This window comes from Atta cephalotes (genome assembly GCF_000143395.1).
Source record: "Atta cephalotes unplaced genomic scaffold scaffold00057, whole genome shotgun sequence".
In the NCBI taxonomy this organism is placed as follows: Eukaryota; Metazoa; Arthropoda; class Insecta; order Hymenoptera; family Formicidae; genus Atta; species Atta cephalotes.
In genome coordinates, this window is record NW_012130121.1 from 563,896 (window position 1) to 587,269 (window position 23,374).

Here is a 23,374-nt window from a genome sequence, read left to right on the forward strand (position 1 = left end):
GAGAGAGAGAGAGAGAAAGAGAAATAGAATTTACGCGAAATCTAAATAAAACCTTACTGGAAATCCTGTGGTTCACTGCCGCTCGTTTCTTGTCCGACAGAGCTGCGAGACGGCTCGGCTGCTGCGGATTAATAAACCCTCTTAGCAAACACTTTGTGCCACCTTAAACTATACCAATAACGATTTCTAGGTAGAGCTATGGTTCGAGTGAAATAAATTCGGCATGAATGATTAATTTCGCACAATAGGCTTTGTTCTACAGCCATTACGAAAATTACTTGTTAGATTTCACTGTTAGATAATGGGAATTTCGATGAAAATATTTTTTTGTTACAATTAGCTTTTTTTTTTTCGTAAATCTTTAACAATCATTTAATTGATTTTATATTATAGTTAATAAAAATAATATACATTTATTTATTATCATGGAAAACATATATACTTACAGAAAAATATAATCATGCGGGATTAATCAAAGAATAATATAAATTATTAATTACTTATTTTTAAAAATACACTAGATTATGACAAAAAATATACAGTAATTTTTTACACAAGATTATACTACAATCTTACAATTAATATAAATAAACTTAATATGTGATACATTATTTTTAATTAAAATACTTGAACTGATAAAGAATCGCAAGCGCGATGTTCCGAAAAATTGCAGGACTATTAATAACTAATGTACTATTAATAATATTGGCAGGCAAGCTTCATTTGTACTCTTTATGTTCTTCTAAATCATTGTCCACTCACTTACGTGTCAAGATTGGCTTTGGCAGTTTTTTGGTTTAAATGTCCCATTGGAGTCCTGAAAATAGAACCTACTGCTCACTTTGATCCTTTTCAAATGTTTTATTTATTTCAGTTCTTATTTTCTTTCAGGAACATTCTCATACCATTTTTGGTTTCATTCCGAAAATAGCTGCTCGTTCACTGTTTTTTTATTATCTTTTATTTCAATAAGGCTACAATTTGTTGTACAGAATCAGTTTTTTTATATGTGTATATTTTTGCATGAGTTAAGCATTAAAATCATTTAATATGTATTTAAAAAATTGATTTAAAGATATTCGTATTTTTATTTTTTTATTGAATTACATCATTTTTTACTATTAGATATATCATGATTAAAATTATAAAATATTTTATGTTGACAGTTGAACAATATTGTGATTCTTTTTTTAATATTGTGATTCTTTATTTTACTTTGTTGTAGCACCAATGTGCCGTTGCAGGAAATCACAATGAGTCAAACCTTACCATTGACGAACGGTGAGTAACATTTTTATATCTTATCAAACTTAATAGTGATAATTCACTAATAAGAAATAGAAGTAATGATTATAACGGTCAATGCTAGATAATATGATCATAATATTTATTAGTACAATAATATTAATGCCAGTTTTTAAACTAGCATTAAAAAAACTAAAAAAATTACAAAATCAGTAATATTTAAGATAAAAATTAAGCTTAAATGGGAAAATAAGAAAAAAAATTAGGAATTTAAGGGATAAAGTCGAGAATCAGATATTAAAGTTTTTAATTTTTTTCTCTTATATTATCTATGTGTCGTACTTCTTTGATAATGCATACAATTAATATTTTTTTCGCCGGGAAGAACGTTCCTAAGAATAGCCGGATATAATTTTACGCTCTATAAAAGCGAAGGCGAGGCGGAAGATCATAGCGATCGTACATCGAACGATTACACTCGTATTTATTATTTACGGCCTTGTAGCGGCAATTACTTATATCATATATCAGCAGAGATATCTCGGCGGATTGGTTCACCACTTGAATAAGTCGTCATCGATATTGCAGAATACGACAGGGACTCGATTATGTGGCTTTTTCCCTTGCACACCCACCTTTATTGGTCATTTCCCTTAAGTAATTGAATCCCCCTCCGGTTCTATTCCAATTACTGCTGCAGATGTAACATATATATGATGCTGCTAGCCACACTTTCAATTATACTGCTCCTAGTTAGTTACTATTTATCCCATTCGCGAAATATAACAGCTGTTTATCTGTACAGAAATATTACATATTTCCTCATTATTTAACAGTGATTTGATATTTATTTTTTTTTTATAAATATTTTGATATAAAATTATTAAACATTCTCATTAAAAAACTCAGATTTTATTAATACATATCTACTATCTGATTCTTGGACTGTATTGAAATTTAATTGGAACTCTTAAAAATTAAAATTTTGCCATATAATTTTCCAATTAACCTTCTTCATCAAAAACATTAAGTAAATATACAATTACCTTAGAGAGTTAACGTAGATTAGAAGTTTGTTAGAATCAGGAAAAAATTAGTTTTTAATTTATAAACAAATATATTTTGTATATTTCTATTTCCATCTAACAATTGGATTTCATAAATCTGACGTCCAAATTTTCAATCGACGCTGTTTGCTCGTCCAACACAAACAGAAACTATTTTCGACACAAGAGCCATAAGCGGTTCTCAGCGTACATATGTTTTTCGTGATCAAATGTGAATGGATCTTTTAAATTTAAAATAATTTTAGCTCTATATCTTCTTTGTAAATGAATTCACGGATAATTTCACATACTTTATAAGTATACACATATCCAGTTTAAATGTACACATCTTCCCATCCTCTCTCAGAACGGCGAATATTTACATTTGTCCGTTCAGAGGCCGCGTGAAAATGCAGATAGGGGTCGTCGCTAATTTATGTGCCGCGGTATACAGTTCATTACTCCTATTCGCATGATCTGCATTTTCCGCCGTTAGCCTCTGATTGTTCGACATTGTTCTACAGAAATTCCGTTGCGGATCAAGGAGGATATTTACGCATCCCCCAGGGCTGATTGAATCTCAGTCATTTGGGTTTAGCGAACTTACAGACTCGGGCTGAAATACTCACATACATTTACATATTTTTACACACTGAAAGAACGATTTTGCTGAGTGATTAAAAATTAACATTTTGCTAAATGCAGATTTAAAAATAACTTTGTTGGACCATGAAAATAATTTTGTTGGAAACTCGAAATTGGTTGCGTTAAAATAAAATTTTTTATAGTTATTTATTACTTATCATTTTTTAATTTCTAACATAATTATTTTCATGGTCCAACATAATTATTTTCAGATTTGTGTCCAATTAAATTTGAAATCTTTCAGAAAATTGTTTTTTTCGGGGCACATATACGAATTTTTATGAATGATAGAACGATAAACATGCGAAGGAAAGTGAAAGTATCATGCAATCTAATTTAGAATAATTAGAAGAATAAGAACAGAAAAAATAATACAATCAAAAACAAGATGTCCCTGTTTGATTCAGATGGATTAAGAAGTTTCTAAAGGAAGTTAACTAAACTTCATTCATTTTTTATTTATATTTCTTAATTAAAAAAAAAGATACGTTAGAGCACATAACACTGTGGCCGCCTAATTGTATCTCACGCGTATGAGGCCAATGAACTTTCTCGTTCGCGATTTTACTCGAGCGAACGAGTAAAACTGACTGCAGTAACAATCTCGCACAATATATCTGCCAGTTTTTACGCTTCCGCGATTTCGTTTGCGAATCTATCCAATGTCACTTTTGGAAATTCTGCTTAAAAGCGAAGCTTTTATCTGCGATAAAAGTTGGTCTATATAGCCTATAAGCCTATATAGAGAAATCAATGTATGGAAAGCTTGGAACACTGCATATTAAATTATATACGTTAATTTTTGAAATTATAAACATCATACATAAGCAGAAATAATCATAATATAAGTATTTTAATGTCCTATATGAATTTAATAAAGTATTCAGTGATTCAATTTGTGATTTTTTGATTATTATTTACAAATGTACATAAAAATGAACTAGTCGTTAAATAAACCATTAAATTCAATGAACTCTTGATAATTTTTGCCAATGATGTAATCAGAAATTTGTCGATATTAATATCATTAATATGGATACATTTCTCGAAGTTTTCATCGTAAATGTTTGAGATTTAAAGGATCCGAACGAGCTATGATCAGGGTCTGCTCGACCCAAATTTTATGATTTATTCGACGTCATCGTAACAATTTAGCAGTGCTTAAATTATATCAATTGAAGTACATCCGCACTTCGATTCAGTTCTCGAGGGGATCTAAAATGGTAAAATGGTCAAGGTCATGGGTACAATTTGTATGTCGCAAAACGAAATAATGCATTGGATGCAATTAATATTAACATTTTCGAATCCCGCCGAAACGATTGTTTGTATCGTCTGAAAAATGTCTGCCACGATCTCGCGTTACAGGAAGCGAGCATTTATTTTCGTGGATCCAGAAGCGCGTTCGTATATAACGATGGGTAGGGGAGCCATTCGAACGACACGAAGTGGCCAGACGTAACGTGTATTTATTTTTGTAACACAGGAGAAAAATATAATTCTTTATTTGTTTCCAGTATTTCCTTTATAATTTAGTAGTTAATAAAAACATTTTATTTTTAATTATTTATAATTAGAAAAATTATTTTCTGTGTTTATGAAAAACACATAAATCTTACATCATCGCAGATATTCAACGCGTTTCTGAAGTTTCATATTTTTTGTTATATTCTGCATCATAATTGTGTGTGTACAAATCTAAATTGTTTAAGATATGAATTTTTACAATATATTAATTCAGAAAACTGAAAAAATATTAAAAACATTTCTGGGAGTTGTCAGATTTCGTTGAAGTTACATTAAACGTACATTTATTATATTATATTATACTAATACAATATATTTAATCTGTGACATAAATAAATAACATATAAAATAATATTAAATATTAAATAACATAATTAAAAAATTAAAACATTAAATATAACTGTAAAAAATAATTTTAATTGAACTGTTTTTTCCAGTAACTTTCCTGTTTCTTGATTATTCCAAGATATGCTACTTCGAATTATATCCAATCTTATATATTGAATTTTTTACGTGACATATTTAGTGTATAAAAGTTTTATTTTAACAAGATTTATATTTTTAGTGCATTGTATGAAATTACAATGTAAAATTTATTTCTTAAGTCTAAACCCATTTCTGCAATCACATTCTGTCAATAGTCTGTTAGAAGTAACGAATGTCGTCGAGTCATTAACACGTGGAATCGCATTCTACTAGCAGTCGAGCTCTCAAAATAACGGCGATATCGTTTGTTTCTAATCCAGGTCTCTTGTAGGAATTATTGGCCCGCTTCTTGTTACCCAAAGATGAGCGAGCCAGAGCTTCAGCTTCAATTTTGCGCCTCCGTTAAAGACAAGTACCGGTCGTTCAAAGCGTTTAATAAGACGCTATTTCGCGGATAATAGTAATGTGGGATGATTCATATATACAGGCTATTGTGATGCGCCAGATGTAATATATTAATAGATACAAATTCTGGATAAGAACCTCAATGTGTCGAAAAAAAAAATTTTATTGTAAAATTTGATAATCAATTTTTAAAATTATTTCTTTATATTAAATTATATTAATTTTATATTAAATATTATAATTATATATATATATATATATGTAATTTATTTATAAAATCAAAACGTATTTCGTTAATTGTGTTTAATACACATGTTTGACCTAGAAAGTCTATCAATTTATTTAACTTGTAATGATTATTCTGTCAAGGTATCATAATTAATTATTATAGTAATATATATTAGTAATATAGTTACATAATACATTATGAGACTAATAGTCTAAAGTACTAAGAATAATAAAAGCGATAGCGGATTCACTTTCAGAAATATTCTTGTCGAGGCGAAAGCAAGAGCAGCGGAGATCTTTAGTCGGCGGTAAAATTTTAATTGCCCGCCGGGGACTGACCAGATCGGAGATCTGGAGAGAGTGGCGAGTGGAGGCTGACCTGCCAAAATAAAGATAGTTTAAACCGTTCTGGCCTAAATGTGTCATCTATAAATACGCGAGCTCGCTCTCTTGCTCGCGGCATCTACTTTCTGATGCGAATCGATATTGCAGTTTGCATTTTGCCGAAAATCGTAATAAAAACGACACGGTCGACCGGTTAAGCAGGAAATAGATTTGTTTTAATGGATGCACAAAGCTTTCGTGTCTCTTCTGCTCTTTCGGAATTTTCAGAGCTTTTTACGTCGGCTATTAAAACACGTGATAGCCTTCCCGCCGATGACAGTTGAAAAACGAATTTATGTTTAACGTTACGACGATATAACTTTTGTGTCCACGACAAAGCCTTTGTACTCGTAAAATGCTTGTGGAACAACTACGCATGTCTGAAAATTATTCTCCTTTGTCTTCTTTTGCGCAATATATACATTTAACACAATGTATTGGGTTGTCCGGAAAGTTCGTGCCGATATTGAAGGAAAATTGAAATGCAGAAGATTTAAATTTTAGTATACATTTATTAAATTATATAGGTTAGTTGGCACGAACTTTCCGGACAACCCAATACAAACATATTTTGTGCATATTTCTGCATAATATATTTCAAAGAATCCAAAACTTATCTTCGTAGTACAGTGAATTTGATACGAATTGGATTTTAACGAAAAGACATAATTAGAATGCGCAGTTAACCTCAGCAATCGTATTCCACGTGACAGCACGATATTTTGGATACGAAGAGTATGGAGAACATCGTTACGTTAATTAGGCAAGATGAATCATTCTTGTTCCACCGAGGAATAACCATTTCTATGTATCTCCGTAATTTCAGCATAGACTTGTTACAAAGTTTCTATTATCGTGTGAATCATGTACATAATGCTTGCAAACATTATAAACTGCTTTACATGATTTATCGCGATATCACATTTCTTACAAGACTGATATTTTTCTTCTCAACTCTTTTCAGTTCTGAATAGGTAGTATGAAATCTTTTATCATTGCAATATAGCTATAGTAAAGATATACAAAATATCTTGTACATAAAATAATTAAAAGCACTCTCTTGTAAATCTTTTAAAAAATATTTTTCTTTTATCTTTGTTTATTTATATTTTAATAAGGTTGCATAGATCTCTTAGTATAAATTTAATCAAAATTCATAAAAAATATTGAATTTATGAAGATCAAAATTGTTTGCTGTTCTTCATGCGAGTTAAAGGGCAGTGTATTCATTCAAGCTTTTTAAGTGCGATCAATCGGTAAGTGCACGTGGACGTCTGACCTTCGACAAGTACACATCTATATGACATTACACACGCGCATTTAGAACATAATTTTAACCACAAGTTATAGCCTTGTGTCTTCGGCGCTGCGCTTGTTGTTCTGTCGCAGTCAGTGTTTGTACAGTCGTCGTATAAGTCTCTTTTGTGGTGCGGTGTCTTGCTTGATCCCTTTCGCGAATTTGAATGTAGGTTTCAAAATGTAACGACTTCAAAAACGCGTTCTTCGTGGAATGGGATGCGGTAGGTCGCTACTAAGATCTTTTCTCCTTTCGAGGAACCGCGAAGACGAGCCAGTAAAGATCGAAGTCATGTTCGGTATGCCGAATTTTGAAAATTTTACTTTATATTAAAATATATATTATAATAAAAAAAATATGTTGATTAAAGTTCGATGTGGAATGTAATAAAAGTGAATATGAACTAATTCCTATTTTGTAATACCGATTACTGTTAATAATACGTTAATAAATTGGTATAATGTTCAATGTCATTGTAACAGTAAATGAAATTGTTTGACTATTTGCTTGCTGTTTGTTAGCAATTGCTAGCAAGTGATAAATGAGAATAGTTCTAAAGGTTGTGTAATAGTACTCTTTGAACGTATGAATGTAAGAGAACGAGGAGAAGAAAAGAGAGAAGAAACGACGATTAACTCATTCAAGCTAAATTGCGAGCACATCTTGACTATCTGGATCATAAAGAAACTTTTATTTCTAATTATTAAAATAATTATTTTTCAAATAGAATAAGAAATTTAAACTTATTCTTTTTTGTAAGATTAATAAATTTATATTAAAGATAATTTTAACAAATAATTAAAATAAATAAATATCTAGGATATATAAATAGCAATGCTCATTATTATAAAAAAATTATATATAAACGTAATAATTGAATTTTCTTTAAAAGTGAAATGGGAAAATACATTATATCAGATTTTCTTGGAATGTTTGCGCTTCGACTTGAGAGTGTTAAAGAGTCTTTTTGGCGCTTGATGATGCGCCAAAATAATTTAATTTTAAAGGTACATGGTGACGGCGCCGCTCGATCTTCCAAAGTAAATTTGGCATCAGTAAGATTTGCCTAGACAGACTGAAAATAGACTGATTGATTTGGAAGATACTTTCTGAAAAATATTCTAAAAATAATGCGTGTAATAAAATATTCTAAAAACGTGCATGTGCATATATAATATGATTTATCTAAACACATACCAATTATAAGAATATTTCTTATACTATATTATTATGTAAAGCTAAAAAAAGAAAGTAAATAGCGCTCCTTTGTATCTATATAGATAATCTAAAAAAAGAAATTATATTTGTGCACGAAAATAAAAATTAGATATTTTTGAAAAGCACACACATTTTTTGGAATAATTTTTTGGCATTTAATAAATATATGTAAATAATTTTTTTTTTAATATGTAGAATTTTATAGTTAAAAAATGCTGCTGTTGTAATCTTTTTAGTAGAGAATATTCTTATAAGAATATAAGCATTGAAAGTAACTGAATGATGTTTTTTTATTTGTATCGTCTTTTTTTTTCTAACATCGAGTGAGGAAAATCGAGTATTTCAAGATGATTAATTTCGGGTTCAATGCGGCACATGTGGCAAATCGTGATTGTTCAAAATTCATACGGATTCCATCAGCACGTGTCGGAAATAATGCAACCAAAGTTCGAAATGTGATTATTCGAATGACAGATAGAAAATTGAGCTTGAGAGTTCATCTGCGATTACTCGTGCCGGCCTTGCACGTGATATCGTCGCATTACTCTCGTTTAAAATACCACGGACGGGAACGTGCGGGAACGCATTATTGATGCAATTTAACTTGAAGAGTATAGTATACATATATTCGAAGAATAAGTAGAACAACAGATGTTAACAGTAATTGTTTGAATTATATTGCATAAACAATTTCAGATTTGGTCATTTGTAGATTGTTTATATAACATCAAAAAATACATTTGTTAGAAAAATACGAAATTATTATTTTCATTTAGATTTGTATATGTTGTATTGATATTTGAGATACAATGTATGCGTTTGTTTTATATATATATATATATATAATGTATATTTTTAAAATTAATCCTTTATATTATTTAATCTTTATACTTAATGATACATAAATTACGAATTATGAATTACAGAGTTCAAATAATAATGCAAATATTATTTTACATTACTTTTTTATTTATCTTTGATTAGTGTTCATGGATAATTATAATATTAAATATTAAATTTAAACTAGAATTGATAGTATTTATTGTCTTTTATAAATAATTAGTATTTACCTAACTTTATACATGCCTTTTAAATCATTTTATTTTTACATAATTTATTTATTTACATAATTAAATTATATTAAAAAATAAAAAGATATTAATATTATTTAAAAAATGTTAAGTATGTATATGTGAACAAAAATTATTATTTATATCAGAAGAATGTTTAATATTCACTATTAAAATTCATATTAATATGTGTTTATTGTACATTTGTATATAAATTAATAAATTTAAATTTATCTCCAAAAAAATATCTGTTTCAGGTGGAAGACCATATGGTGAAAATTCGTCCGGAGACAAAGACAAAACAACGATGGCACGATCAGGAGATGGTGGAGGAGGTGGCGGAGGTAGTAGTAATGGAGTAGGTTACGGTAGAACAATGAAAGAGTACGAGGATGAATTAAGCAATTTGAAAAAGGAGAACTTCCAGCTTAAGTTGCGAATTTATCTCCTGGAAGAAGGAAACCCTTCAAGAAATGGCATCACTTTTTCTGACGAAGATGTTATCAAAACAAATGTAGAATTGAAGGTTAATTAATATTCAATACACTTAACAAATAAAATATAGATTGTTTCTATATGATGATATAATCGAAAAGAGAACAATCTGTTTTTGAAAAAAATTAATCGAACATCTAAAACGTTTTTATATAATCCTTTCATACTTTTGTTTTTGTGAAAAAGATTTGAAATGAATTGGAAAATATATTTGAGTAATTATATTAATAATTGAGTAAATATATTAGGTTTATATTTAACGGATCTTGTTATGAATTATTTTTGTTTATATTTGTTTTTCTGACATTGTCAATATCATAATTTGTTTTAAATTAATTCTACTAGCTTTTTATCAGTAAATATGTAAATTCTTCACTTTACACGCGATTTTTCGAAGGAAGTTATTATGATAAATATATTATATATCATATAAAACCTGTAAATCTATATTAATTATTATATGATACTGTTTTATATATTATTAATTACTATCACCATGAAATGTTGGTATTTAGGAAGAGTTAGAGAAATTGAGGAAAGAATTAGTAGAGAAGCAGGTCCTTCTTAATCAGGCAGCTAGAGCTTTTAAATTATATGAAGAACAGAAAGCAGCAACTTCTCGTACTCAAGATCAATATCAGCAATCGCTTGAAAAAGAGCGAGAAAAAGTAACCAAGCTTGAGAGAGGTAAACAAAATTTATTCTGTCTGCATGATGATTCTACAATTATTATATTTATCATTATTTTGATAAAATTATCTTGCAATATATATAAATTTTATTCTAATGAATTTATTATTGTAATTACGTATTTATTATAAATAAATATTCTTATAAAATTCTATAAAAATTCTTTCTATTATTCCAGAGTTAGCGGAATATCAAGAAAGGGAATTAGATACATCTATATATTACAAGGAAACATTTGGTATCACTCCGGAACAAGCATTAAAAAATGCGGAAAAGTTACGACAGATGGAAGAATTGGTGACTTCTCTTGAAGCAGAGGTATGTTTATAAAATGAAGTTTAATGACTCTTGTTTCAAGAATATAATTCTATATTTTGAGACATAAAAAGTTTAGTTAATAATACTATAAATTTCTCGTTATCTGTTCTATTAATATAGGAATGAGAAAGTTTTAAATTATATGGATTTAATAGGATTTAATTAATAGTTTCGAAATGTTTACATATTCTTATTCCTTCTTCCAATTAATATATCCCTTCTTCCAATTAATATATAATAGTTTAATTAAATAAATATTATCAGCGTTTATTTCCTTTCGTTGCCACGAGTTAAATGATTTGATAATTTCAACAGTCTTGAAAGAAATTAGTTAAAAAATTCTTGCTTACGCGATGACATGATTAATGCTAGAAGAATTAAAAAAACAAACAAAGCCTATAATTTTTCATTATACATGATTAATAAATTTTATATACTTATTTGTCCGACTTTTATTGCAATATCGAGAACACGTTGTTTCACTAAATAGGTATAGTGGCCTTAAGAGTATCATAGAAGGGAAGAATCAAGGAAAACCGAAGAAAACAGATAATATTAAACATTTTCTCTCGTCTCTTGGGAACACGATACGAATTTGCTCTTTTCATTTCATGATCATAATATCTATAAAAGGAAAGTGGCACGCAAGACGGAGAAAGATTGTATAGTATTTGTGTAATATGTGATACATTTGCTACATGATCTAGGTGAAACAGATAACTAGCAGTTTGGAAGAGGAGCGCAGTTGGACGCAGGAACTTGAAAATGAGCGAGATCAGTTCAGAGAGCGATTAGACGTGGAAACGCGCTTGCGGGAGAAGCAAGACAGTGATCGAGTACAAAGTATCGACAAGCTGCGCGACGAAATAAAGGAATTGAAGGATCAAGTGTTCAAGAAGGATTCTGTTGTGGAACAATATAAAAACGATCTCGCCGAACGAGACAGACTCATCAAACAGAAAAGCGCATTGTTAGAAGAAAAATGTCAAGCATATGAAGAAGTCAGTCAGGTGTCCGAAAAAAGGAAAAACCAGATCATTCAATTGAGGGCATCTATAAAATCGCGCGATGATGTTCTCGTAGAGATCAACAATAAACATCGTGCATTGTTATCACAGGTGAATTAAATTGATCCTTTTTTTTTTAAAACAAATAGCACAAGATTGTTTTGCATATGCTAGAAAAACTCGAGTCTTATAATAAGTATTAATTGTTTTATGATTTATTATGATTAATTTATGTTTACACACACAACCTGGCGTTACTATTATCTTTTTTCCTTAATGTTAAATATCTTATGATGACACGAGTTCAAATCTTATTTGTATGTAAAGGAACTGTGCTATAGGTTCTTTATTTATATTTTTTTATTATACTTATATTTATTGTAATTATATCTATTGTAATTTGTAATTATATCTATTATATTTTGTAGTGCGAAAATAATTATGGCAAGCGTTCGCCGCCTAATAGTCCCTCGGCTGTAATTTCATTGACGAGCGATTATATATCACTATCTATGGGGCAAAAGGTATCTTGTGTTCAAAGTACAACGAAGTATGATGGTGCCTATGATTGTGAATCAAATAAAGAAAGAGCGGCAAGTTTGAATTCATCATTAAATAGAGATGCCAGGGAAATCAGGCATCTTATAAAAGTTAATAAAACATTTCTTATTACTTATTCTGCTATAAAATGATCTGGCAGACTGTTTGATTTATTAAAAAACTCGAATTGCAGGAACTGGAAGAAAGAGACAATAAATTAAAACAACACGAGGATTCTAGAAAGCAGTTGATATTAAAACTATGCAACGCTCAGAAGCAAGCAGAAAATGCAGAACAGAAATTGAAAAAGATGGAAGGTGAACATCAGAAAGCCATTAAAGCGATACAAGGTTTTATGGAGCGCGAGAAACAAATGCGAGACACGGATTCTCATAAAGAACAGCAAATTATAGAATTGGAGGCAGAATTACGTAAAAGAAGGAACAGCGGTCCCGTCTCGTTGAAGGATCTCGGCATTAAGAACGCGGATGATTTTGAAAACGATTCCTGCAAACAGGTCAATATTGCGATTCATGTCTAATCTTGTTTGCTGATCTCTACGTTTCAGAATTGTGTATTTAACGATTAAATCTTTAAACTTTAGAAAATTATGCCATATATGGCATTTTTTAAATGTTATCTCAAATCCTGAAATGTAGAGACGCTTTGCTTGCCAAGAAGCACGATGAGGCAACTTAGTATATTGAACACTTTTCTTTTCAAAAACGTTAAATTCATTTAATTTTTGCTTCTTTTCTGCTTTATACTATCATTATTATCATTGCATGATTCTTATTGTTTTGAATTATTTTACTTGACAATTGCTTCTCTTGCAATGCATGACTGAGATTATTCTATATAATGTATTTTATTTTGAATTATCTTATTTTTTTTTATTATCTTTCTTGTACTTTTTATAGTTTTATACATGATAATTTTCTATTATTTTTTATGAGACATATGTAATTATATGTGTAAGCCAGATAAATTTTAATAATACATATTTTATTTTTGTTTATTGCACTTTATTGCAACGTGGTGTTCAGAATATACAACAGATTGTATTGTTTATATTTTATTGTACACAAGAATTTGCACATTTGTACAATTTCATAATTTATTTGAACAATATCAATATTAATATTAATATAAATATCAACTTGAAAGTTAATTATTTCTCTAAGATTTTTTTTATCATTTTATTATAACAATATTCAGAATTCTCACAATAGTGAGTTTTTCTAATATATTTACTAATATTCCGTTAATAATATAGATAACAAATTTTTTTATAAAATTTTTTTATAGATTTTTTTTCATAACACATGTAATTTTACGTATGCACATGAGATCCACTACTTTGAGAATAAAATAGTCCTTTATGCTTTTTATTATAGAAGAGCATTTTATATAAATGTATTAAATACTTAAATTCATTTTTTTATATTGCCATATTAAATTCTATATTAAATTGTATCTTTTTATTTAATATTTATTTTATTTTTACATTTTAATAAATTACTTTTGTACTTTATGTAATTTGACGTAGATAGTAAATATCTATAGTACATTATTTTTTGAACTATTATTTCCCTAATTTTTTTATTATTTATGCCTTCGGATTATATTTAGATATTCCATAATTTTTACTAGATTTTTCTTTATTTTGCAAAACTTTGTCCTTTTATAATTTCTTAATATTATAAAGTTTATATTATAAAGTTTTCTAAGTAGTTCGTTGCATTGAGAAAGATTTTGGAGCGCGACTCGTCTGGTATCTCGAGAATACCGTGCGGGAAGACGCGGTCGTTATCTATTAATAGAGACCGCCGTCTTTTCTCGCGGCTTCTTACGGTGTATGTATCGCGATACGCGGCAGTCCTCATACGAAAATTCATCTCGACCGATCAGCCGCCGTAGCTGCGGTAGCTCCAAACGAATAATAATACAAGAATACAACAATACGAGCAATAACGAGATAGATTCATCGCCTATCGTTCAGCAATCTCGATACTAACGAAAACGACTCGTGTCTGTACGCTCTGGAAATAGCGCATGATTGCTAACTTTAATAGCACAAAGGAAGGAAGTCGTTTCTTTGCTCTATGTGTCGAATAAGTTGAGAGAGTATAAAGAACCAAGAAATTTGTGAAAATTAAACAACTGTATCTTTTTAAAAAATTTAAAAAGTGAAAAAGTTTTGTTAGCAATTGCACTCCATGAAAGTTGTAATAATTCCAAATTAGCCAATAATTATAGATTGCCAGATGCGTAGGTAGCTGATACTGGCGTAGTTTTTATTAAGGATATTCACCAGTGCTGATCATACTAGCACTGACGTAGAGTATCTATCCGCGATTGATCGATCGCTGCTTCTGTTGCTGTTCTTTAAGTTAAAAGTTTAACAACTAAATATGTTCTCTTGTCTGTGCGCCTCAGTGCGAATGGAGGTAGGTAAAGTGTTGTCGAGAGTGTTGTCATCAAAGCTATTTTCCTCAATATCCTCATTAAAGAAAATATTGAGATTGTTATACTAGCGTTTAGATTTTTTTCTTTGTAGTATGCTCTCTTAACTGCACATACTTATAAGTCAAAATTAAAAAAATAATTTAAATTGAAGTGCGAATAAATACTAATTAATAAATACTAAATTATATATTCAAACAAACATTTTTAATTAAATTCTGACAAATAAAATTATAGCTTATCCAAAAGCTAATTGATAATATATATTTTATAATGTGCAATTTTATATTGTTTATATTTATTGTATTTTGATTAGTATTAATATCAGTCTTAATATCAGTTTTTAAAATATACTATAATATATATAGAACTATAATATATATAGAAGATAATATATATAGAAAATAAAGAAATTGATGCTTAAAATGTCATACAATATTGATAAAGACAGAAAATAGATAAGATAAAAATAGATAAAATAGATAAATATTTAAAATAAAAAAATTAGTAATTTCGAATTAAAAAAGAAATAGATTTCCTAAATTTATTAAAGATTCTGTGATTGTGTGTGTGAAAGACATCTCATAAGTTGAAACACTATACATCTACAGCTTATTAAAACTTGCATGTAATGTAAACTTGCATGTAATGTACTATTACATATTACATTTTTATTCGCGAAATATTAGATAGATTCATAAGTTAAAATTATATCTTTACTAAAATACTAAAATATTTAATATTCTAATTTACAGTTAAAAGTTATTTAGATGTGAAATATAATTAATACGCAACAAGTTTTATGAACTTGCATGAAAAATGTCTTCAGAGATTATAGATCATGAAATTTTTAAAATTTTCTTTTTTTTTTTATATTTTTATACATACAACATATTACTATCAATTATTAAAGACGAAAAAACTTGCTATTATATTTTTGTTGAAACAATTATTCTCTAAAGCTTCTTTTATTACATAAATTTCAAGTAGGACATATTTATTTAATAAAAAAACAGGAGAGATTACAAGAAATGTGTTTTCCTTTTAGGGGCCGACGATTGTTACACTCGTACCACCGCGAAGTTGGTCTAAGAAAACGAAAAGTTAATAAAAATTATTGTAATTTCCCTGCATAAGAATGTATAATTTGCATGTAATGTCTTTGCATTTTCTTCTCTTCTCACTTCACAAAGACTCGTTTCTTATATTATACTACATGAACTTAATTTTATTGTAATCAAAATTATACATGTGAATAAAGCATTCCCTAGTGAATCTAACGTGAGTTTTATTGATATGGAACGATACTTTATGCTTGCAGCAACGTTTCGAAGAAATGGAAAGTAAGATTAGCGATCTGCGAGACCAAATCGAGACAATAAAAGCTGAAAAGAATCTCCTGGAAACACGCACGCAAGTCGAATTTAAGGTATATCTAACGCAAATATAATTTCTTATCCATTACCAATATCGTCAACTATGATTTGCAATTGCAATATATTTTTACGCAATAATAAAATAATCAGTTTTATAAATAATTGAATGTCATTGGCTTTAATTAAATTTTATAATATTGTATTTATTTATATTTTATTATATTTTGGTAATTATGTTTATTGTTACACTATTTATATTTCTCTTTGATGAATATATAATTAGTAATTAATTGCACAAACAATATAAAATAGAGTTCAAAAGGGGAAATATATATAATTATATTATGCAATATTATAATGCTTCAATCAGCATAACGTTAAATGAAAAATTGGTTTAAAAACAAAATACTAAATGTACGTTATATTCAGAAAGAGAGAGAGAGAAAGAGAGTAATAGATTTATTATAATTTTTATGATATATATTCATATTATAATATATAGTGAATATATTTAAAATACTTTTGATTATAATTATGATATATACAATTTTATACAATTTTATTTTATCTTCGTTTATTAAATTATTCTCAAAAATACAAAATTTGCGTATATATGATTATATGCTAATTATTATCTATCTATATATAATAAATAATTTTTTTAATTCAACTTAATTACATATTCTTATATATTCTTATATATTTCTCTTTTTAATACAATTTAAAAAAAATAAAATTATGCTATTTTTGTACAAATTTGAATAAATTTTTTTTTGTTGCAGGAACTTGAAGTTCGTCTTCTTGATAAGGAGCAAAAAATTGAAATCCTGGAGATGGAGAAACAGATTATTACGGAAGACTTAAAAAACAAAATCGCCGAACTCGATAAACTCAGGCATGCTGAGATGAATAGTGTGGATGAAGTTACTACTACCGATTATCGTGACGATGCTCTGCCACGGGAAGATCTGCTCAAGCAGTTGAATGAACGGAACGCCGAGGTCGAAGAAAAGAATCGCAAAATCGAACAACTGACAAAGGAATTGCAGATGACGACTCAAAATCTGCAGATGTTGGTCAACACAGAACTCTGGAGCAAGAACAAAGAGATTGCTAAGCTGCACAATCACATGACATCATCGTATAGCCAGGATAGAAATCGTAATAAGCCCGAAATTGTCCAAGAAGCCGATAGTAGTGTGCAATTGACGAATCTGATTCGCGAACTTAATGAGATCGGTGTCAAAGTAAATTACACAAACGATATCATCCGACTCGATTACATCAACGGAAATGAAAAGATAGACGTAAAGATGCTAAATGAATACGTACAAAGTCTATTGACTCAGCGGAATGATCTAGAAAAGGAAGTGGATTATCTAAAGTGGCTGAAGCTTGTGTCGAAGCCTGACATCTCCACGGAAATCGATGGTTGCGATAACGAAACGGAACGGGCGAAAAACTATTGTGAGCTATTGCGCACGCATCTGAAAGATCTGGTGAAGTTCATGAAGGAGATGCTCAAGAATACTGATCGTGCAGACACTATAGGAAACGAGCATAAGAAGATTGTGCTGGACGTTCTGCTTAGCTCCAAGATATTATCGGATGATTTTGTACGTGCTCTTGAAGACATGAACGTTCAAGATGTTATAATTGTGAATGATAAGATTGATGGTTCCGTGAAAAGGAGTCGGCCCGAAAATATTGTGGAGATGAAAAATCAGGCGTCGCAATCGGATTCGGAAACATTCTCAGAACCCGATCGGACCGTCTCCATGGCCAGAATTGGTCTGCAGGAGAAGCAACACAAGAACTTAAGCCGCTCCAGATTTACGAAGTATACCAAGACTTGCAGCGATTCCGAAGACTCCGCGGATCATGTGCCTTATTATAAAACTTACCAGAACGACCTCAGCGATTTGGATATGAGCCACCAAATACAGGAGCTGAAAGAAACGAACAACTTGTTGTATTCTGAACTTAGCGCCCTAAGGAACGATTTGACCACACATTCTTTTGATTGTGTAAGTATCTGTATATTTTTAGATCACTAATCAATTGCGCTTATTAATGCGATTAAATAAATATTATTTTTTAATCAATTTTTTAATTATTTTTAAACTAAAAGTTTGATGTATATGAATTGTTAAAAATTGAAGTAATTTATGATATAAACATATTCCATTAATTTAGAAATTTATAATTATAAAAGCTGAATTTTATTTACAGACCACCGATGAAAAATTAACATTGTTTATTACGAAATTAGAGAAGTCTCAGAGGTTTTGTGAAAAGTTACAAGCTTCTTTGGAGAAGAGAATACACGAGTTCCACGTGTTAAAAAAGGAGAACAAGCAGAATTGTATTCGCAAGACGCAATTGGAGAAAAAGATCAGTGATGTCGAGCAAATGGCGAGTGAAATTACCAAACAGAAAACAGAATTTTTACAGTATAAGGAAAACTCCGAAAGAAAGAGTACAGAAACTCTGATAATACTCAATAAAGAAAACGAATCGGTAAGTGCGTGCTGCTTTTTTTACATTGATAAGAATTGTTACAGAACAGTTATTTGATTCATTTCAGTTGCGAGCGAGAATTAAACAACTGGAGGAAGAAACCGAAACTGCCAAAGCGACCATATCCACGCTCAGGCAAGAATTAGATCATCTTACTCTTTCGCACAGTCAGATACTTGTAGAGAACACCAAATTAACGAACGATAAATTGAAACTCGAGCAAGATATAAGAAAAATGGAGAATCGATATGACGTGGCTGTTCGTTCGCTGCACGATAAATTCAGCAAAGAGGTAAGCGAAGTTAAATTAGTTTATGAATAGTGTTCTCCGGTGTGTGTCAGCACTAATATGTGATGTAACATCGCCGTACACAGATATGCGATCTCAATCAGATCAACGATTCGCATAGAGCAAGAGTGCAAGAACTCGAAACGGTGAATAAAGAATTCAGAAGACACATGGCGGTGTGCGAAGCTAGCGATTCGACGGCGAGTTCGAGCGGCGTATCATCGATACCTACGGACGCTACACTCAAACAAACTTGCGATATTCTACAGGAATATCAACCTTATAATGTTAGTTGCTCGTCGTTTTCTCTTAGTGTTAATGCATTTTATTTGTGGAATATATTAAAGGTGGATATTGTATTTATGAGTGCATTGTCCACTTTTAACAATTGCGAGTTGTGAATTATATATAATTGATACCCTAATACTTTATCAATAAACCTTCCAGCAATTGCATGTAATGCTACATAATTAACATGCACATATTATTTTACATTGTATATTATTAAAAATGTTTCATAAATTGCTGTTATTTAGTATTGTATATAAAGATTTATAAATTGCATTATTTATGATTAATTTATATGATTATAAATTATGAATATTTTATAATTTTATATCGCGCACTTTTTTGTTTAAAATTTTCAAGCTGAAAGAAGATTTATTAAGAATAAGATTTAAACTTTAATTTCTCTAATTTATTATAGAATTCCCAGTTTTGGCAGCCGATGAATTACTCTGCACTCGGAGGTCGCAGCAAATCCAGTTGTTCGCCAGATTTGGGAATAGAAAGCGACGCTGCTGTTACCACAACAAGACCTTTGAAAGATACATTAAAGATCACAGAATCTATGACTAACTTATTAAGCGACGAAGACAATGGTAATCATAGAGCTCAAGATTCAAACAGTGAAAGTCCATTACCAATAGAAGGTGTGTTTTGAAAAAAATTTGTTTAAAATGTTATGAATACGTTACATCCTTTTTGTTTTTAAAAACTTATGAAGTTATTGTTATCTTATAATTTTTATTTGAAATTAGTTTTATTTAATAATATTTACTTTTGAATTTATTTTAAAATAATTTAATGATTTTTTAATGTTACAATTATAGGTCTTGAAGAGATGGAAGCTTTGAAACAGGAGAATGAAGCGTTAAAACGAAGACTGGTGAAAACTAGGAAAGCTCTGGAAGATACATTTGAACACTTATCAGCTTCAAACAAGAATAAGAAAAACGTTGAAAAAGCGATAATAAAACAGCTTATGGTTACAAGAAGTATCTTAAAAAAGACGAGGACATTCGATGAACCTTTGGACAATTAAGAGATTACAGACTGACTGATGAATCAAAAAATATTATACACAAAAAATGAAAAAGGAAGTAGAACTATGGAAGTTGTTACTTGTTGAATTGTGTTCTCATAGATTTACTATTCATTCAATGTATCGTGTTTTATCTGCGTTTCTCATTTATCTCTTCTCACATTTTTCGAGATAAGAAAATTAACGATACATTGGTACAAAAAAAATATAATACTCAGGCGTTACGTATTATGAAATTTTTAAACAAAGAAGTTTTCTAAGCGATAAATATTTTCATACACAGGAGAACCTATTTTCGCTATTTAAAAAAAGAATACAAAAAATGTAATGAAAGAGAGCTTAAGATGAACTTGTACATTGAGATTTGTATATATTTATATAGAATACGCGCATGATATTTTTGACATTTTTGTAGATTTTCTTTCATTGTGGAAAAGTTTTTCCAAGTGAATACGGCACGAACGCCGGTATCAAATTCTGTCTTCGTTTATTGACGTATTTTGCTTTATGAATAACAGAAATTTGCGTATGTGTGTACATATAATAATTATAACTCATATATCGTTATGTAGCATTTGTACATAATCACCATGAATAAAGTGCCATTGATATGCAGAATTTGTGCATCAATCACAAGTGTGTACATCATGTTGATTATATTTAGCTTTTTGAATTTCTGCTTTTGAATTTCCGTCGATGACTTCCGTCGATCACCTTCCATTTTCGAGACGGTTTAATCACACTTGGTAATGTGCCGCACATGATAGAGATAAAACCACGCACAGAGATTAAGATTATGATAGAATTTTTATTATCACTCCATGACTAGATAATAATATAAAGATCCATAATAACTCATAATGATGTGAAGTTTATGAACCGCGCCAGACACGCGAATTCCTTCGACCACACATCCGGCGAGGAGCGGAGAGAAATACTGTACAACATTAATCTTTCTTATAAGTCTAATATACCTTTCTTACCGTTTCCTTCCGTTCGCGATAATCGTATCCGTTGGTAAAACGTATGAGAGCATATAAGAAGACAAGGAGCGTGACGGGAATGGAGATTTGGGAACGGTACCGAGATATATACAATTCTACAATGACGTTCTTGCACTTTTGTCGCTGTTGTCGCTCGTGTTGCATGCTAACATACCATTTAATAATAATATGAGCCGTATTTGGATTAATCAATCTATTTTTGTTCTATTTATCCTCTTCATTACGAAATCGTTAAAATTGCAAAGTGTCACAAAGCATACCTCTTCTGCTATATTCTGTATATGTATATTATATTTATTTAAAATCTTTGTTTAAAAATCTGAAACCTCTTATTTTTATTATATTCTTAGCAGAGAGGTAATAAAATACATGAAAATATTAGAAAAATTATGATAATGCGTAATGGCCGCGAATGTTTATTTTGCAATTGTTGAAGTTTTTTTTTGCGTTGATTGGATTACCCTTTTAGACCTAGAGAGAATAATTCTATCTTTACGAAGAAAATTTCCACAACATCGCAAAATAAATATTCTACTGAACATGGTCATTATAATCTGAAACATTTTACTATTCTTGTGAACATATTTTAATAACAGTAAGATACTCAATTTAATTAATTCTTCTAAGATTCATATTATTATTCTATGGTTATTTCATTTAGCATAGCTTTATCGTACATTCAATTTGTTTAATTTATTTTTCTTCTGTTTTGATTATCAACATTATTTTGCGACTTATGACTCGAGAATCATTTTTCAATTTCTTTTTTGTATACACAATAACGCGAGTCACTTACAAGTTATCGACGGCTTATATGACCTCGTATCAAACAACGAGATGCAGTTCGAAATTACTATAATTTTGATCGTTGGTTGCATAAATTGGCGCGCAAAAATAGTATAAGAATGCAATAGTATAAGAATGAAATTGTACAATTCTACTCAAAGATTATAGTGACTTTGCATTCGTTTTACAGATTTCAAATTTATATTAAATATAATAATTAAAACGTATCCAGTGAAGGTAACATGCATTTGTAGAAACATTTACAAATGTAAATTAAGTGAATACTGTTTCATGTAATATTGTTGTGCATGTTGAAACCTTTGCACGTCAATCTTTTTTCAACTGGCAAGAAAAAGTTTCCAATCCATGATTATTCAATTTTAAAAAAGAAAACAATTTCTATACAATATAATATCAAATTCGAAAGAAATGAAAATGTATTCATTCACGTGAATATAGTATAAATTATATTATTAAGGTTACTAAGTTGGCATAACTTGATTTATTTTTTTTTGTTTTAATAATGCGAAGGTAATTAGAAAATAATAAGATCAGATGAATTGGACCAACTTTTTCCTACAGGTTTTCCTAATTCATACTATTTACAATACACACTTCAAGATTTTAGCGTCACACGCAAGCAAAGTAAATCGTCATCACGTATGCCCGATGCCCGATTTTCAGAATTCAAGTCTTCAAAAATCGCTATAATAAAAATAAAACAATTATTTTATTTTGATCAGATATAATTCCTTATCGGATTGTATCGGTAATAATTCCTTATTTCTTCTATTTGATGATAACATAAAGCAATAAGATAATAATTTAATTTTATACAAAGCATTTTATCTCGACATTCCAAGAAATTATATATTTTTAAAGATAAAAAGAAAATATAAAGAACAAATCTATTCGACAAAAACAAAAATGGATCATACATTCTTATGCAAATTTTGAACTATGTGTAAGCTATATATGTATTAAATTGACTTATACTTTGATACTTTATAAAAACTTGTTCTATGAAAATCGGATCTAGAGACAGTATGATACGATCATACAGATGAT

The 23,374-nt window shown here is 29.5% G+C and overlaps 1 protein-coding gene across 1 annotated transcript in view; it reads left to right on the plus strand.

The window, feature by feature from the left end:
• Positions 1-20,516, plus strand: part of LOC105623403 (centrosomin) — a 26,299-nt gene extending 5,783 nt beyond the window's left edge. Inside the window, exons 2-15 of the mRNA XM_012204796.1 lie at positions 1,226-1,281; positions 9,749-10,017; positions 10,502-10,673; positions 10,855-10,994; positions 11,702-12,112; positions 12,430-12,651; positions 12,735-13,058; positions 16,329-16,436; positions 17,166-18,410; positions 18,616-18,903; positions 18,971-19,195; positions 19,279-19,479; positions 19,899-20,124; positions 20,305-20,516. Of these exons, the coding sequence (XP_012060186.1) occupies positions 1,226-1,281; positions 9,749-10,017; positions 10,502-10,673; positions 10,855-10,994; positions 11,702-12,112; positions 12,430-12,651; positions 12,735-13,058; positions 16,329-16,436; positions 17,166-18,410; positions 18,616-18,903; positions 18,971-19,195; positions 19,279-19,479; positions 19,899-20,124; positions 20,305-20,516 (4,099 nt within the window). The remainder of the gene's footprint in view (positions 1-1,225; positions 1,282-9,748; positions 10,018-10,501; positions 10,674-10,854; positions 10,995-11,701; positions 12,113-12,429; positions 12,652-12,734; positions 13,059-16,328; positions 16,437-17,165; positions 18,411-18,615; positions 18,904-18,970; positions 19,196-19,278; positions 19,480-19,898; positions 20,125-20,304) is intronic.
• Positions 20,517-23,374: the final 2,858 nt, after the last annotated feature.